The 17,346-nt window shown below is 44.3% G+C and overlaps 1 protein-coding gene across 1 annotated transcript in view; it reads right to left on the reverse strand.

The window, feature by feature from the left end:
- Window positions 1–17,346, reverse strand: part of LOC115133819 (protein O-mannosyl-transferase TMTC1-like) — a 75,267-nt gene that overhangs the window by 48,455 nt on the left and 9,466 nt on the right. The window contains exons 3-4 of the mRNA XM_065021129.1: window positions 10,762–10,835; window positions 10,430–10,606 (exon numbers count right to left, since the gene is read on the reverse strand). Of these exons, the coding sequence (XP_064877201.1) occupies window positions 10,430–10,606; window positions 10,762–10,835 (251 nt within the window). The remainder of the gene's footprint in view (window positions 1–10,429; window positions 10,607–10,761; window positions 10,836–17,346) is intronic.

A 17,346-nucleotide genomic window follows, 5' to 3' on the forward strand; every position in this document is an offset into this window, starting at 1 on the left:
ACCCCACAAGGCATGCCACCAGAGGTCTCTTCACAATCCCCAAGTCCAGAACAGACTATGGGAGGCACACAGCTCAGACACACATGCATACCCCACAAGGCATGTCACCAGAGGTCTCTTCACAGTCCCCAAGTCCAGAACAATCTATGGGAGACGCACAGTACGACATAGAGCCATGACTGATGCAAGCAGTAGAATCAGATGTAATACACAGAAATACACATTATGGGACAACGGGGACTGTGAAGAGACACACACAAGGTACAGACACACGCATACGAATACATTGTGACATTGTTGTATGGGAGTATTGTAGATACAGTGCCTTCAGGAAGTAGTCAGACCCCTGGACTTTTCCACATTTTGTTATGTTACAGCCTTATTCTAAAATTGATAAAAATAGAAAATATCCTCAGCAATCTACACATAATACCCATAGCTACAAAGCAAAAACAGGTTTTTATAAATGTTTGCAAATTTATTACAAATTTTAAATAGAAATACCTTATTTAAATAAGTATACAGACCCTTTGCTATGAGACTCGAAATTGGGCTCAGGCGCATCCTGTTTCCATTGATCATCCTTGAGAAGTTTCTGCAACTTAATTGGAGTCCACCTGTGGTAAATTCAATTGATTGGACATGATTTGGAAAGGCACACACCTGTCTATATAAGATTCCACAGCTGTAAGTGCATGTTAGAGCAAAAACCAAGCCATGAGGTAGAAGGAATTGTCCATAGAGCTCTGAAACAGGATTGTGTCGAGGCACAGATCTGGGGAAGGGTACAAAAACACTTTGGCAGCATTGAAGATCCCCAAGAACACAGTGGCCTCCATCATTCTTAAATGGAAGAAGTTTGGAACCGCCAAGACTCTTCGTAGAGCTGGCCGCCCGGCCAAACTGAGCAATAGGAGGAGAAGGGCCTTTGTCAGGGAGGTGATCTAGAACCCGATGGTCACTCCGACAGAGCTCTAGAGTTCCTCTGTGGAGACGGCAGAACCTTCCAGAAGGACAACCATCACTGCAGCACTCCACCAATCAGGTCTTTAGGGTAGAGTGGCCAGACGGAAGCCACTCCTCAGTAAAAGGCACTTGACAGCCCACTTTGAGATTGTCAAAAGGCACCTAAAGACTCTCGGACCATGAGAAACAAGATTCTCTGGTCTGATGAAACCAAGATTGAACTCTTTGGCTTGAATGCCAAACATCACGTCTGGAGGAAACCTGGCACAATCCCTACGGTGAAGCATGGTGGTGGCAGCATCATGGTGTGGGGATGTTTTTCAGCGGCAGGGACTCAGAGAATAATCTGGATCCAGGCAAAGATGAACGGAGCAACGTACAGAGAGATCCTTGATGAAAACCTGCTCCAGAGAGCTCAGGACCTTGGAAGGTCAACCGTCACCCCAGTCTAACAGGACAACATCCCTAAGCACACAGCCAAGTCAACACAGGAATGGCTTTGAGACAAGTCTCTGAATGTCCTCGAGTGGCCCAGCCAGAGCCCGGACTTGAACCCGATCGAACATCTCTGGAGACACCTGAAAATATCTGTGCAGCAATGCTCCCCATCCAACCTGACAAAACTTGAGTGGATCTGCAGAGAAGAGTGGGAGAAACTCCCCAAATACAGGTGTGCCAAGCTTGTATCGTTATAACCAAGAAGACTTGAGGCTGTAATCGCTGCCAAAGGTGCTTCAACAAAGTACTGAGTAAAAGGTCTGAATACTTATGTAAATGTATTTGTTAAAAAAACATATTAGCAAAAATGTTTTAAAAAACAAACTGTTTTTGCTTTGTCAATATTGGGTATTGTGTGTAGATTGACGAGTGAAAAAAACTATATAATCAATTTTAGAATAAGGCTGTAACGTAACAAAATGTGGAGAAAGTCAAGGGGTCTAAATACTTTCAGAATGCACAGTATGTAGTGATGTAATAATGTTATATGATGTACTGTCTTTAGTTGTATATGTAATGTAAGTGTTTTAATGTGTTTGGACCCAGGAAGAGTAGCTGCTGCCTTGGCTGTGCATTTGCAAAATGTTTCAATGGGCATTTACCATCACGGATTTGTCATGCTCAAAAATACTGCAGAAATGCGAAATTGACTGGCCCGATGAACTCAGGATGGCCGGGCAGTGTTTCTGGTTCCTCTCCATCGCTCGTTGGTGTTGATTTCAGAATGTCATTTTGGTGATGGTACCTCACTGTTTAAACATATTGCAAATGGACAAAAGTCAGCCAGCAAGTCACCATCCATCAGTCAATTAGATATCATTCTGACACTAAACTGATACAAACTGACACCACACCCACTTTTCCCAACTCGTTTAGAAGCCAACTATCACATATTTCAGAGTAGGCCCAAAATTCACAGCGCCTTCTGTTCAAACCATAATAAAAACGTAAAACACGTAGTTACGTTCTAGCTGCGGGTCCAGTTCAGACAGTATGTGTAGGCCTAGCTAAGGCGACCCCGAATCCCAAGTTTTGGCTCGATAGGTCATTCGGTGCCCGGGCAAGACCTTAATTGGTGCTGAAAATCCCCCTTTTTCCATGCCTTGCTACGGGGTTCTTGAATGAGCTATCGGACAGAAACGTGAGGGTCTGTCTCTATGGGCCGAGGCGGTTGAAATGCACCTAGTCTTGCGACTCTGGGACATTTCTAAATGTTGTCATTTTCGTGATGTCAAAATTAATGGAAGTTATTGCAAATGTACGAGGCTGTTTCTCGGTCCGAGAACCTTCTAGAGCCACATATCTCACCACGCACTACCGGCCTGAGCTCTAGAACAGATTTAGAACGTTTCAGAACTCTAGATCTGACAGTTCTTTAATAGTTCGAACAAAGGTAACTAATGCAGGCTCTGTCTGTCTCTACGCACCACACTGTGTCCCTCTGTCCTAGCTGTCTGTGTGTGATTTTTTTCTTGGAAATTTTATGGGAGACATGACTGATTTACAGTTCGTGGGGGTTGCCTAATCACACATGTAGTTTTGAAAAGATCTGACCTTTTTAACCCTTCGAACGGGGTGACACCATTTAAGGCACTTTTGGTTGGCACAGGAAGCTATAAATAAACACATATCCTGATTGGGGTATGCTTTTACAGAATCCTGAGTTTTAAGTGTTTACACAGGGTTGAATGCACTATTTATCACAAACTGCTGGTTGGGTATGGAAAAACACTTTTAGGGTGATTTTAACGCTTAGAAAGCTTAGAATCAACACAGGTAGACCTCATAGTGGCCTGATGGATTGTCATCGAAGACAGGTTCATAAGACATTCATAACCCACATACACTTCAGGTTGAACTTAGGGGTGCAGGCAATGTATTCCTATGGGGAGAGAAGTCATTGAAAACTGTTTGATGTAAACACCTTCTTTTAACTGTTAAGGGTTAATGCCACATGGTCAAGGTTAGGCTTGCACAGATCGGGAGTTGTGCTAATTGTGCTTCTAACCCTAACTGTTCTCCCGCTGTCACCCAAAAGCACCTGCAATTTAGGGCCAGGCTTCATTATGGGCCTAGTTTTTTCATGGTCGCTGAGCTCAGACAGAGGAAGCTACGGTCTTGCGGGGCATCTCGTTGAACTCGGCTCAGCCGAGAGACTATGATAATGCCATTGCAGGCTCTGAGTGTCTTTAAGCACCGCACTTTGTCACTCCATCCTTGCTGTGTGTGGGTGGGTGTGTGTGTGTGTGTGTGTGTGTGTGTGTGTGTGTGTGTGTGTGTGTGTGTGTGTGTGTGTGTGTGTGTGTGTGAGAGAGAGAGAGAGCTTTTCTTTGACATCTGTTGTGAGAAATGACTGATTTACAGTTCATGAGGGTTGCCTAATAACACATGAAGTTTTGAAAAGATCAGACCTTTTTAACCCTTCCAAACAGCACCTATGACACCATTTTAAGGCACTTCCGGTTTACACAGGAATCTGAAAGTGAACACATATCCTCCTTTGGGTAGGCACTTATAGAATATTGAGTTAGGTCTTTATGTTAAGAACTGACTTATTTACAGAGGGTTGAATGAGTGCGTGTTGTTTCAGAAAATCACAGAAATCTCGCATTGCTCGGAAACACAATTCAAAAAGATTCGTCTGAACACGCTGCAACTGGATCTGTAACTTAAAACAAAGTTTAAAAAATGTTTGAAGATCACCAATTTAACATTGTACGATTTCTCTTAAATTACGATAGATAAATGGCTGGTTCTTTTTTTATTGACACCGTAGTTTCATTTACTTTGACGTGAAGCGAAAAAATGATTGCTCTATTTTCATTTTTGACCTTTAATCCCAGAAAATAACTCAAAAAACGTTGAGGCCTGGGCACCATCTCGTTCGGGGCCAACTGCCCATTATGCTAAACCTATGCTCACCAAGTTTCGTCTTCGAAGACTTTTCCGTTTAGGAGATAAGACCATATCGTGATTGGTGATGTTTTGTTCATTTGCAATATGATTCCACTCGCCCTCTTGTGGGATTTACCGGGACAGTGGAAAAATGATCCAAATTTGAACATTTATTAAAACGGAAACCGAATGTCCGAGAGACTTCGTGTGATGACTTCCTGGAAGATTCGGCCCTGCTGCACGGCCCGACGCCGTCCGAGAATTTTAGAAACGTTGTTGGACGTCTAGTAAGGGGACCGTACATTTGCAATGTGGACGATAATGTTGTATGTAAGCTACCCAGCAGGGCGCGCACACTCACTAACGCTATCTCCAGTGCTCCATTTCATGGGGACAGACAGACTCTCTTCAGAGGCTTCTTCACGTTCTAGAAGTTTCAAAGGGTTCTATCTGAGTAAATAGAATCTTCAAAGTATTTCATCTCAAAAGAACTCAATGAAACATCAAAATACATATCTCCAACACACATTTACACAAGGACACACACACACTTCAGGGACTTATTTTATACTCTGTCTCATTACCATTTCCATCAACTTTTTAAACAAACTTTTTTTTTTAACACACATAAAAACACACCAACAAAATCCCTTAGGAACATTGTGCCACATGCACCGACTACAAAGACTCCTGTGAGTGGAGAGAAAATGTGTCACAATAGAAATCGTGTGAGTTCCAATGTCAATTAGAGGTCTAATTACCAGAAGTACAAGCAAGGCAGGGGGAGCAGAACACCTACGGAAAGAGATCCTAACAAGAAACACAACTGACAGTTGTGAACCTCCCCTGAAGAATGAGGGACAAAGCCCCAAATTGAACACACTCTATCATAAAAACAGCAGATACACACGGGCACACACAAACTTGCATTAAGTTGTGTAGGTATGCAGGTTTATGGAGAGATCTACTCAGAGTTGAACTCTCTGGTCAGCCATATGCTTTCACTCATACCGTACAACACACACACACACACACACTCCTCCGTCACAAACCCCCTCTGGACCCGAGCTCTCTCTGTCTGAATATTTTTAAAGCAGAGGGCCCCAGTCAGAAACACATAACCCAGTGTGATGGGCCCCTCATATCTCCTAGCCCGTCTGTAAACATGCCTGGAGGAGAGATGACATTATCAGGCAGAGCTAACACAGACCTAATGGAGCTGGAGGAGGGCTAACTCACAGGGCAGAGACACGTCCCATAAACAATGTCTACGGCTGTGTTTCAAATGGCACCGTATTAACCATGTAGTACACTCTCTGTATATAGTAGACTCTGCTTATAGTGAATGTGGATATAGTGGTCAACTACTTATAGTGATTAAATCCTCCTGCACGGATGTGATCCCTGTAAGAGGAGTTCTCTGTATTTCCATATGCAGGGCACTTTCGCAAGGCCTACACAGTACATAAGGATGCTTGGAATACGAGCAGTGTGATAAAAGTACTGTAACTGTAGTGTGAAATACTGTGCTCTCAACCCAGACAGGGTTAAAACATCTGTTCTCCCATCTGATTGGCTGCTCTCCAGTTGTGTGGGCCGGCGATAAACGGGTGCCAAACAAATTAGGCAGGAGAGAAAAAGCTCACCCCAACAAAAATCACCAGACATCTTTTTGATGAGGCATTTACAAAACAATCTCCCAATTAGTGTTCAAGCCTCTGGCCTGTGTGTGTGTGTGTGTGTGGGGGGGGGTTGAATATTTGAATGACAATGCAGGGCAATCGTCCATCTAAAAACAGGCCCTCACACCCCACCGGGCCAGATACACCGGAGAAAGACGTGATGGCGATCACTCTGACATTATTTTGCTCTCTTCATCTTTCTCTCTCTATTCCCTCTGTCACTATCTCACTCACTCGCTCTGCCTTTCTTCTCACTCACTCTTTTTCCGTCACTCTCCGTGCCTCCTCTCTGTCGCATGCTCCCTTTCTTTCTTTCTTTCTCTCATCCCTCAGTCTTTCTCTCCTCCCATTGTCATGTTGGATTGTTTAAAATCCCAGTTCCGGACCGCTTATCACCAGAGTATGCGAACGGAACTGGAGCGAAGCGAAGAGTCCCCAATTTGACTGGAGTGCGGAGTGAGATTACAAAAAGGTTGGAGCCTTCTCGCCTGCTTCAATTTCGCTCCAGTAGCGCTCACTTCATGAGCTCAGGGCATGCCTGGCCCAGCATGCATTTGTAGTTTACTTGTGTGCTGCTATGGCCCCTTGCTTTAACTACTGTCATGGAGTTCGCTAAATATTTCCATAAAGAAACTGATAAAACACACAGGTGCTAAATCAAGGTGATTTACAAAGATGAGGACCACGAGCAAGAGAGGGATTGCGGCGATGTAATGTCCACAACTAAAGAATCATTGTCTAATCTGAAAAGACACCTATCCTGAAAGCACGATGGTGTACTTACTACGTGCGCATGCTAAAAGAAAGGAACGAGGTGAGTAGCTAATTAAGTGCAAAGTATTTACAAACTAAAAATCTGATCTCTTAAAAGTTTTGTTCATTTTTGTTCGATTATCTATACAATAGGCCATCATTTATTTTGGCCCAATAGGCCTGGCATATGCCCCCTTTCCAGGAGCTTTCTGTTTTGATTGGTTTATTTGTCCTAAAAACCTTTTTGGCCTACCTATAGGCATTTCTATAAATAACTCTATCTCCACCCAGCTTGGCAAGAGTGCCCAAAAGGGTGTTTAGCATCTCCAGTGGCTCTGCGAGGGCGGAGAGGATGCTCTCTACTACTGGCCTGACCATCACATGAGCCTGAAGCCACAAACTGGTTAAACTCGTGTTTCTAAAAATGAATTCAAAAAGGCACTGAGCCTAATAAAACATTTTTCATTTAAATTTGGATTTAATGATTTAATACCACAAAATGTTGTTTAAATTGGGAAACGCTTTATGTCCCTACCAGCGTATTGTGTCGCACTTGCAAATGTTTCACAATGTATTTCTTTGTAGGCTATAGCCTTGAAATAATTGAAATAATACAGCCTGAATCATTCCTCTTCGTTCCTTCTTAGGCTCCCTGTCTGGCTCCTGATCTATTTAGAGTGTTATATGCGGTTTAATATGACATGTAGCCTATTTGAAATGATGACATTCACCTTTTCATGTTTATCAAAATAGCCTACTTTTCATTCCAATCATATGGTTTGGTTTCAATACTTCAAAACCAAATCCAAGGTCCAAGCAGTCACAAAAATAGATAGGCGTTGTTTAAATTGTGATTTTAATGAATGGAGCGAATTTGTGGCGTCAGTCTTTCCCCCCTGTGAGCACAGACCGGTTTTTAGCAGCAAGGTTGGAAAGGACTAGGAGCGGTGAGCGAGCAACGCTCCGTGAGCGATGAGCGGGATTTCCCACCGCTCAACATCGTTCACATACCCTGCTTATCACAGACAGGTCTCCAAACAGGCAAGAGAGCTGTGGCCCAAGGGCTCTCATTACAGAGAGGAGACAGAGTGCACACACACACACACACACAGAGCACACACACACACACACACACACACACACACACAGTGCACACACAGGCTCACATACTATCTCCGTCTTTCTCTCCCTCCTTAATTCCTTCCCTCTCTCTCTCTCCCTCTATTTTCCCCCCACTCCCTCCCCCAGTTCTATCAGTTAGTCCAGCCTGTAGATACATGAACAGCTGTTGGTGTTTAATTAAGGCCCAAATTAAATCAGCATCTATTAAATCTTCCCAGCGTATCAAAGAGCCCGGCACAGGACAGGCGTGGGGAGAGCTCTAACGCACCCCCAACATATCACTAACCTATCTCCAACGCATATCTAATGCATGTTGACAGTCCAGAACAAAGGGCGACCGGAGAAGAGAGCGAAAATGGACAGGAGAGTGAGAGGGACAGAAAGATAGAGCGAAGGAGAGAGGAAAAGCGGGGGTCTGGCTTGAAATGCTATCGGATCTTCCTCGCTGAATTCCGGAGATGATCCGCATTTCCTGTTCCCTGGCACCAGTATCAAAGACAGTACAGTGAGGCGAGAAGCCGGAAAACAGTGCGTATTCAGTGAATACGCACAGTGAAACACATCCGTAAACATAGTCTCGGTCTCTCCCTGCAACAGGGCCTGTGGAGCTCACAGCAGACACATACAGCTCTTTTCTGGTCGGTCCCTTTCTGCTGGGTTCATTCACAGATCACAGCTTCACTCACTCACACACACACAGTCTGAGGTCTCCCAAACCGCAGGCCCCGTGGCAGATACTGTAGGCCTTCAGAGAAGAAATATGCTGTGCGTGTGGTCAAATGAGAGATTCCATCTACTGCACTAACACACACGCCATCCATCAGAGAGCATTCTTGTCACCACTAGTTGAGACACTGATAGGGCTCTGGGATTGTATTTGAGGCTTTAACATACTGCAAAGGATTACACAAACACACACACACACACACAAACAAACACAACCATTATTCTTTCACATCTGTCTCTCACCCTCTCCCTCCCCTCACACCAATTCATCCCTCCCTCCTTCCATCTCCATCATGTTGTGCTGTGATGTCATAGCCACACCATAGAGATGGTGGTGAGGTTGGTGTGTGGTGAGTAGCAGATGCTACTAGTGTTGATGATAGTCTTGGGGGGGTGAGAGAGTTCAAGCCCAGCGTCAGTGCTTGGTTTGGGGTAGGACTCAAGACTGCAGTGCCTAGTGGTGGTGGTTAGAGGTATGGAACTCCACACATGAAAGAGGGGATGGAGAGAGGACTGAGGCCCAGGAGCGGTTTTGGTGGCTGAGGACAGGGAGCAGAGATCGGGGTTGTGGCCCAGGCACGGTGCCTGATTGTGGATATAACTCTGGGCGTTCCCTGGTGGGTGGAGGGAATTGAAGTTGTGTGTGCAGTTTGTGTGTGTTTTCTGGCTGGAGACACAGAGGCATGTTACTGTGCCATGTAAACACACAGCCAGGCCGGGCAGCAGGCCAACACAGCTGTTCGGGTGTGTGTATGTGTGTGAAGATGGCTTGATTGCCTAAGAAGACCATTGTCAGCTTGTGTGTGTGTGTGTGTGTGTGTGTGTGTGTGTGTGTGTGTGTGTGTGTAGTCCACCCTGCCTAAGCCAGGTCCAGATGTTTTGGGGGGCCTCCACCCCATTAAGTGTTGGAATGTGCTGGAATTAGCCTGTGTTCAGTGGGCTGGCCTCTAACACATTAAAGGACTTAACAGTGAGGGGGGACGTTTGTGTGTGTGTTAGGGGGTTGTGTTAGGGTAACTGCCCCAGGCATCTGTCATTGAGCCGTGTGGCTGTGGGACTTGAGTGTGTCTGTGAGAGTGTGTGTCTGTGTATGTGTGTGTGTACGTCACTATTCATGTGTGTCTCTGTGTGTAAATGTGCCCCTTAGTAGTTGGATGTTTTTCTTTGTGTTTGCTCATCACACGCCGTCCTGCCAGAAATCTACTCTTGGCATTGTCTCTCCCTAAGCCATGTCCTGTGTCTCTTGTTTATGTCTTCCCCTGGATGGACATGCTAATCTGATATAACCTCTTAATATATCAGTGGAGCGCTCAAACTGTGTGTGTGTGTGTGTGTGTGTGTGTGTGTGTGTGTGTGTGTGTGTGTGTGTGTGTGTGTGTGTGTGTATGTGCTGCCGCTGACTGACAGTCCTGGACTACAGGCCTCTCATAGAGACTCACTGCTAAGCCTCTGTAATAGCCTTCAGTATTGTTGTAGTATTACAACAGCTGTACTGGTCTGATAGTGAATGAGTGCACCACTAACCCCTACTGTGGGCTGATGAATGGTGTATAGCGCTACTGCTGCTACTTACTTGTGGCTTTGTTTTTTTCTCTCTCTGTTGCTCTGGACTAAAGCTGCCTGCTAAATAGTTAGTGGTGACTTCAATGTTGACTCCTATAGCTTTAAGACACTGTTCTGTTGCTAAGTTACAGTACAGTGTTGTTGCTTTTGCAGGAAATATAGTGTTACTTGCTTTATTGTTCTATTCCCGACACACACACACACACACACACACACAGACTTACAAGAGGAGGGGCTTGCGGCAGAGCACCAGGGCATCGTAGAACACACACACCCCGAAGACGGTGATGCCCGTCTCCTTGACCAGCATGGCACAGGTGCCCAGCAGCAGACTGGCACCCAGCACCCACACAGACACAGTGGAGGGTAGACAGTTTGCAGAATCACACACACCCACACTCCTGGAGAGAGAGAGAGAGAGAGAGAGAGAGAGAGAGAGAGAGAGAGAGAGAAAGGGGGGATGCTATTAAGTAAAGAGAAAATGCCACCCAGTGTAAATAAAACTCCACACAATCCGCCCTCCATAGTAGTGACAGAGAGAGAGAGGGTTTCTCACCTAATATAGGAGAGAAAGGCCAGGAGGAACAGCATGCAGGCCAAGACATCCGCCCTGCCCACGATACCAGACACCTGAAACATACACAGAGTTTACATTAGTCCTGTGGCTCAGGTGACCCGCACAACCTGTAGACGAGTGACAGAGTAGAGTGGGTGTCCATAGGGAAGTCTATTTTGTTGCTAGGTTACACTGAGACACATAACTCTGTGTTATGGTACAGTCTGTCAGAGAAAGGTCCAGAGACAGTTCAGGGCAGGTTGGAGATGACAGTACATTATTAATTTCTATATATTTACCACAAAGTGGCCTGATGTTTGAGCCTCTTCCCCAAGAGAGAGACCTAGTTAGGTGATAATACTTAAGGTGTGATATGTTAGGTTGTGTTATAGTTCTGTTTGGGTCTGGGGTGCGTTAAGTTCTAGTGAGGTCTGCAGTTTTTAAGTCTCTGCTGTAGAGAGGTGGTTAGTCAGACTGGATGAGCACACTGACATGTCCAACTGGGACTGAGATAAAGAACACACACACACAGAGACAGCAACAGAGAAAGACAGAGACAGAGACAGAGACATAGAGGGAGAGAGAGAGAGAGAGAGAGAGAGAGAAAGTCAGACTCTGAAAGATGAACTGGGTCAGATAGGAGTTGTGAGATCATAAATCTCAAAACCTCGAGGATAGGAAGACAGGGGGATGGAGAGAGGGAGGGGAGAGGAGTGGGATAGCAATAGATGAGGAGGACAGGAAGAAGTAGATTGATTGCCACCCTCCAGAGAGTCTGTAAATATAACAGTTGGGTCCCAGAACCTTTTAATCTAACTGGCAAGACAGCCAACCTCTGTCACTGTGTGTGTGTGTGTGTGTGTGTGTGTGTGTGTGTGTGTGTGTGTGTGTGTGTGTGTGTAAAGGTACAGGGACCTCGGTTTGGTCTGCACTGTGAACCCACATTAATAAATACAAAATATATTTAGAAAATACTAGGCCTACACTGCATTATAGACATCTTTTGTAAATCTGAGCTAAAAAAAAACAACAACAGTTCAGGCTATTCCTAAAAGAAAACTAGAGCCTATGTGCACGTTGTAATCACTACTACAGGCCGAAACTAGTTTTGTGCGATGCCGTGGTCGTTAAACCAGGAGTCGCCATCATCCTTTAAATCTCCAGTTTGGGAACATTTGGGCTTCCCAGTAGATTAGAGCGGTGATGGAGAGAGAGTAGCAGCCGCCAACACATCAAACACATTTACGCAGACGTCACCCCAGTATTCCTACCTCCTGAGCAAGATGGAAACGTAAACAATATAATAAAAACACAACTTAATCTCCCCTCTGCATTCAAGCAGCCCTTCGCAGCTAATTCTGACCAAAGAAGTTACAAGAGCGATAGGTAGCTTAAGTTAATAGCCGTGCATATGAGCGCATTATTGGTGGTTGAGAAGAATGGGGGGTGGGGGTATTCAGCACTTTGTGAAAGTGCTCGAGTCAAGCTACGAACTTCGCCCCCATTTCAGAAAACAGGTAGTATCCGCTCTATATAAGCAGGCTAAAGCCGGAGTTCTGAATGAATTGGCCAATGACCCTGTGTTGCGCTTACTACAAATGGATGGACCTCCAAGGGCTACTTAACAGTAGGCAGGTTCCCAAATGGCCCAGATTAAAGCAATAACGTTGCAACATGTGTAATGGAAGGAGATATTTTCAAAAATATAGACAACATTTTTATCCATTTGACAAGGGTGGATTTTTATTTTGTCAAACTTTCTTTATTGTGACAAAATGAAGGAAATTATTTTTTTATTTTTTTATACTGTATATATAAATTATGTTTGGAGAATAGTTTTGAAGGTACGCTAAACTCCACTCTACATTTAATTCTAAATGCCTGCTGCTTACTAAATACATGTTTTCCAACTATATATTACATTTACATTTTTATTTATATATATATATATATATATATATATATATATATATATATTTATATATATATATATATATAATATATATATATATTTTATATATACAGTATATCACAAAAGTGAGTACACCCCTCACGTTTTTGTAAATATTTGAGTATATCTTTTCATGTGACAACACTGAAGAAATGACACTTTGCTACAATGTAAAGTAGTGCGTTTACAGCTTGTATAACAGTGTAAATTTGCTGTCCCCTCAAAATAACTCAACACACAGCCATTAATGTCTAAACCGCTGGCAACAAAAGTGAGTACACCCCTAAGTGAAAATGTCCAAATTGGGCCCAATTAGGCATTTTCCCTCCCCGGTGTCATGTGACTCGTTAGTGTTACAAGGTCTCAGGTGTGAATGGGGAGCAGGTGTGTTAAATCTGGTGTCATCGCTCTCACACTCCCTCATACTGACTGGTCACTGGAAGTCCAACATGGCACCTCATGGCAAAGAATTCTCTGAGGATCTGAAAAAAAGAATTGTTTTCTACATAAAGATGGCCTGGCCTATAAGAAGATTGCCAAGACCCTGAAACTGAGCTGCAGCACGGTGGCCAAGACCATACAGCGGTTTAACTGGACAGGTTCCACTCAGAACAGGCCTTGCCATGGTCGACCAAAGAAGTTGAGTGCAGGTGCTCAGCATCATATCCAGAAGTTGTCTTTGGGAAATAGACGTATCAGTGCTGCCAGCATTGCTGCAGAGGTTGAAGGGTTGGGGGGGGGTCAGCCTGTCAGTGCTCAGACCATACGCCGTACACTGCATCAAATTGGTCTGCATGGCTGTCGTCCCAGAAGGAAGCCTCTTCTAAAGATGATGCACAAGAAAGCCCGCAAACAGTTTGCTGAAGACAAGCAGACTAAGGACATGGATTACTGGAACCATGTCCTGTGGTCTGATGAGACCAAGATAAACTTATTTGGTTCAGATGGTGTGTGTGGCGGCAACCAGGTGAGGAGTACAAAGACAAGTGTGTCTTGCCTACAGTCAAGCATGGTGGTGGGAGTGTCATGGTCTGGGGCTGCATGAGTGCTGTCGGCACTGGGGAGCTACAGTTCATTGAGGGAACCATGAATGCCAACATGTACTGTGACATACTGAAGCAGAGCATGATCCCCTCCCTTTGGAGACTGGGCCGCAGGGCAGTATTCCAACATGATAACGACCCCAAACACACCTCCAAGACGACCACTGCCTTGCTAAAGAAGCTGAGGGTAAAGGTGATGGACTGGCCAAGCATGTCTCCAGACCTAAACCCTATTGATCATCTGTGGGGCATCCTCAAGTGGAAGGTGGAGGAGTGCAAGGTCTCTAACATCCACCAGCTCCGTGATGTCGTCATGGAGGACTGGAAGAGGACTCCAGTGGCAACCTGTGAAGCTCTGGTGAACTCCATGCCCAAGAGGGTTAAGGCAGTGCTGGACAATGATGGTGGCCACACAAAATATTGACACTTTGGCCCCAATTTGGACATTTTCACTTAGGGGTGTACTCACTTTTGTTGCCAGCGGTTTAGACATTAATGGCTGTGTGTTGAGTTATTTTGAGGAGACAGCAAATTTACACTGTTATACAAGCTGTACACTCACTACTTTACATTGTAGCAAAGTGTCATTTCTTCAGTGTTGTCACATGAAAAGATTACAAAAAATGTGAGGGGTGTACTCACTTTTGTGATATACTGTATATATATGTCAAGGAATGTCCTGACTTTTAAGAATACCAGAATTGCTTTTCTGGTTGGATGGCAAGTTTCACCATCCACTGATGTCCAGTAGTGCACCTTTCAGCACGGACCATGACGATATGTTGGCGCAGGATAATTATTAGAACATGGCTAATATTAGTCAAATACTGCATTCCATACATGCTGGCTTTCGCCGGCTACACCTGAGACATGAAACAGGTGGGAGGACATACAGTCTGTCACAAATGTATTAATGCGCAATTTGCCTAAATGGGTCATGGAAACACTTCAACCACAAATTTTATTCGACATTGTTTTTGCAACAAAAGCTGTTTGTTTGTTTCTGTGGCGTCATTGTGTCCAGCTGTTTTTAAATCGCCATGATAGTTCAATGGAAGCGTACCCTAGCAGGCAATTCATTGTCACATCTATTTTCTATCCAAACGTAAATTACGACGAAAAAAATAAAATCACTGGACAAGTTAATGGAAATATAGCTAGTGACTGCCCATTGCATTACCCAGGAGTGGGAAATGAGAAGTAGCCTGCCGTGCTACAGACACGCCTCCTTTATGAGAGTCACACAAGAGAGCATATTGTTCTCTACCTAAGAAAAAAATGATAGCATAATATGTCTGAGCCATGTTTACATATTGACTTCACTCGCATATTTCACTAATTTGAGTGTTGTTGTTGAGTAATCATTTGTTTTTATTTAATCAAATACAAAAGTGTTGGTGTTATTCCTGAATGTCAAATCAAATCAAAAATGTATTTGTCACATACACATGGTTAGCAGATGTTAATGCGAGTGTAGCGAAATGCTTGTGCTTCTAGTTCCGACAATGCAGTAATAACCAACAAGTAATCTAACTAATGTGCTCTCATTAGTAATTTTTTTGATTCATGATCATATATGGAATCAGGAATACCAACACTTTGTATTTCCTAAATAAACAAAAATTACCTACAGTAACTGTTGGTATTTCATTTTCCTGCTGTAGAAGCTCATCAGTAAAGCAGGGAGAGGAGCCCAGTATCTTATATATTTAATTAATGAGGAAGAAGACAAGAGTCATCCACCCTTCCCCTGTCCTCACTCTCCTCCCTCTCTCCCTTTCAACTTCTTCTTCCCTCCCACCCCCTCATCCATTGCCCTTCATCCGTCACTCCCCCCCCTCTGTTCTTTCTCTCCTTTCATCTTCCTCTATCCATCCCTGCCTCCCACTGTGACTGAAGGTGACTCAGCAGTGTCATCTCGGTAAACACACACACACACACACACACACACTCACACACAAACACACACTTTAACAATATATCTCAACTCAAAAACAGTCCCAGCCCTAACACTCACTTAAAATATCTAAATGTCCAACCCCATGGAGTACCAGCTGTGTGTTTGTGCGCGCACGTGCGTGTGTGCAGTGAGAAACACATATCACGGTACATTCTGAGCCACACCCCTATAGGGCTGAAACTGTTTCTAATAGAATGTGCTTTAGAGACACACCCTGCCCCTTGGAAAGGTCAAATGGGACATTTGGTACTGATTTACACAGTGTGTGTGTGTGTGTGTGTGTGTGTGTGTGTGTGTGTGTGTGTGTGTGTGTGTGTGTGTGTACACGTGTGAGTATGTGTGTACGTGTGAGTGTTTGTGTATTAGCCTACATAACCCCACAACCCTTCCTGGTATGAGGCTCGGCGTGAGGCGAGAGGGTTCCTCATGACGAACTCAGGATAATGCTGTTCCCTTAGGGGGTGTTGAGTACTCTATCCTGATCACACACACCCCTATTACAGTAAAGTATTACCCTACCACACACCCCTACTACAGTAAAGTACTACCCTACCACACATCCCCACTACAGTAAAGTACTACCCTACCACACGCCCCTATTACAGTAAAGTACTACCTTACCACACACCTCTACTACAGTAAAGTACTACCTCACCACACACCTCTACTACAGTAAAGTACTACCCTACCACACACCCCTATTACACTAAATAAAGTACTACCCTACCACACACCCCTATTACAGTAAAGTACTACCCTACCACACATCCCCACTACAGTAAAGTACTACCCTACCACACACCCCTATTACAGTAAAGTACTACCCTACCACACACCCCTACTACAGTAAAGTACTACCCTACCACACGCCCCTATTACAGTAAAGTACTACCTTACCACACACCTCTACTACAGTAAAGTACTACCTCACCACACACCTCTACTACAGTAAAGTACTACCCCACCACACACCCCTATTACAGTAAATAAAGTACTACCCTACCACACACCCCTATTACAGTAAAGTACTACCCTACCACACATCCCTACTACAGTAAAGTACTACCCTACCACACACCCCTACTACAGTAAAGTACTACCTCACCACACACCTCTACTACAGTAAAGTACTACCCTACCACACACTCATATTACAGTAAAGTACTACCCTACCACACACCCCTATTACAGTAAAGTACTACCCTACCACAGTAAAGTACTACTTTACCACACACCTCTACTACAGTAAAGTACTACCTCACCACACACCTCTACTACAGTAAAGTACTACCCTAACACACACCCCTATTACAGTAAATAAAGTACTACCCTACCACACACCCCTATTACAGTAAAGTACTACCCTACCACACACCCCTATTACAGTAAAGTACTATCCTACCACACACCCCTACTACAGTAAAGTACCACCCTACCACACATCCCTACTACAGTAAAGTACTACCCTACCACACACCCCTATTACAGTAAAGTACTACCCTACCACACACCCCTATTACAGTAAAGTACTACCCTACCACACACCTCTACTACAGTAAAGTACTACCTCACCACACACCTCTACTACAGTAAAGTACTACCTCACCACACACCTCTACTACAGTAAAGTA

The sequence above is a fragment of the Oncorhynchus nerka genome, linkage group LG8 (assembly GCF_034236695.1).
Source record: "Oncorhynchus nerka isolate Pitt River linkage group LG8, Oner_Uvic_2.0, whole genome shotgun sequence".
Taxonomy (NCBI): domain Eukaryota; kingdom Metazoa; phylum Chordata; class Actinopteri; order Salmoniformes; family Salmonidae; genus Oncorhynchus; species Oncorhynchus nerka.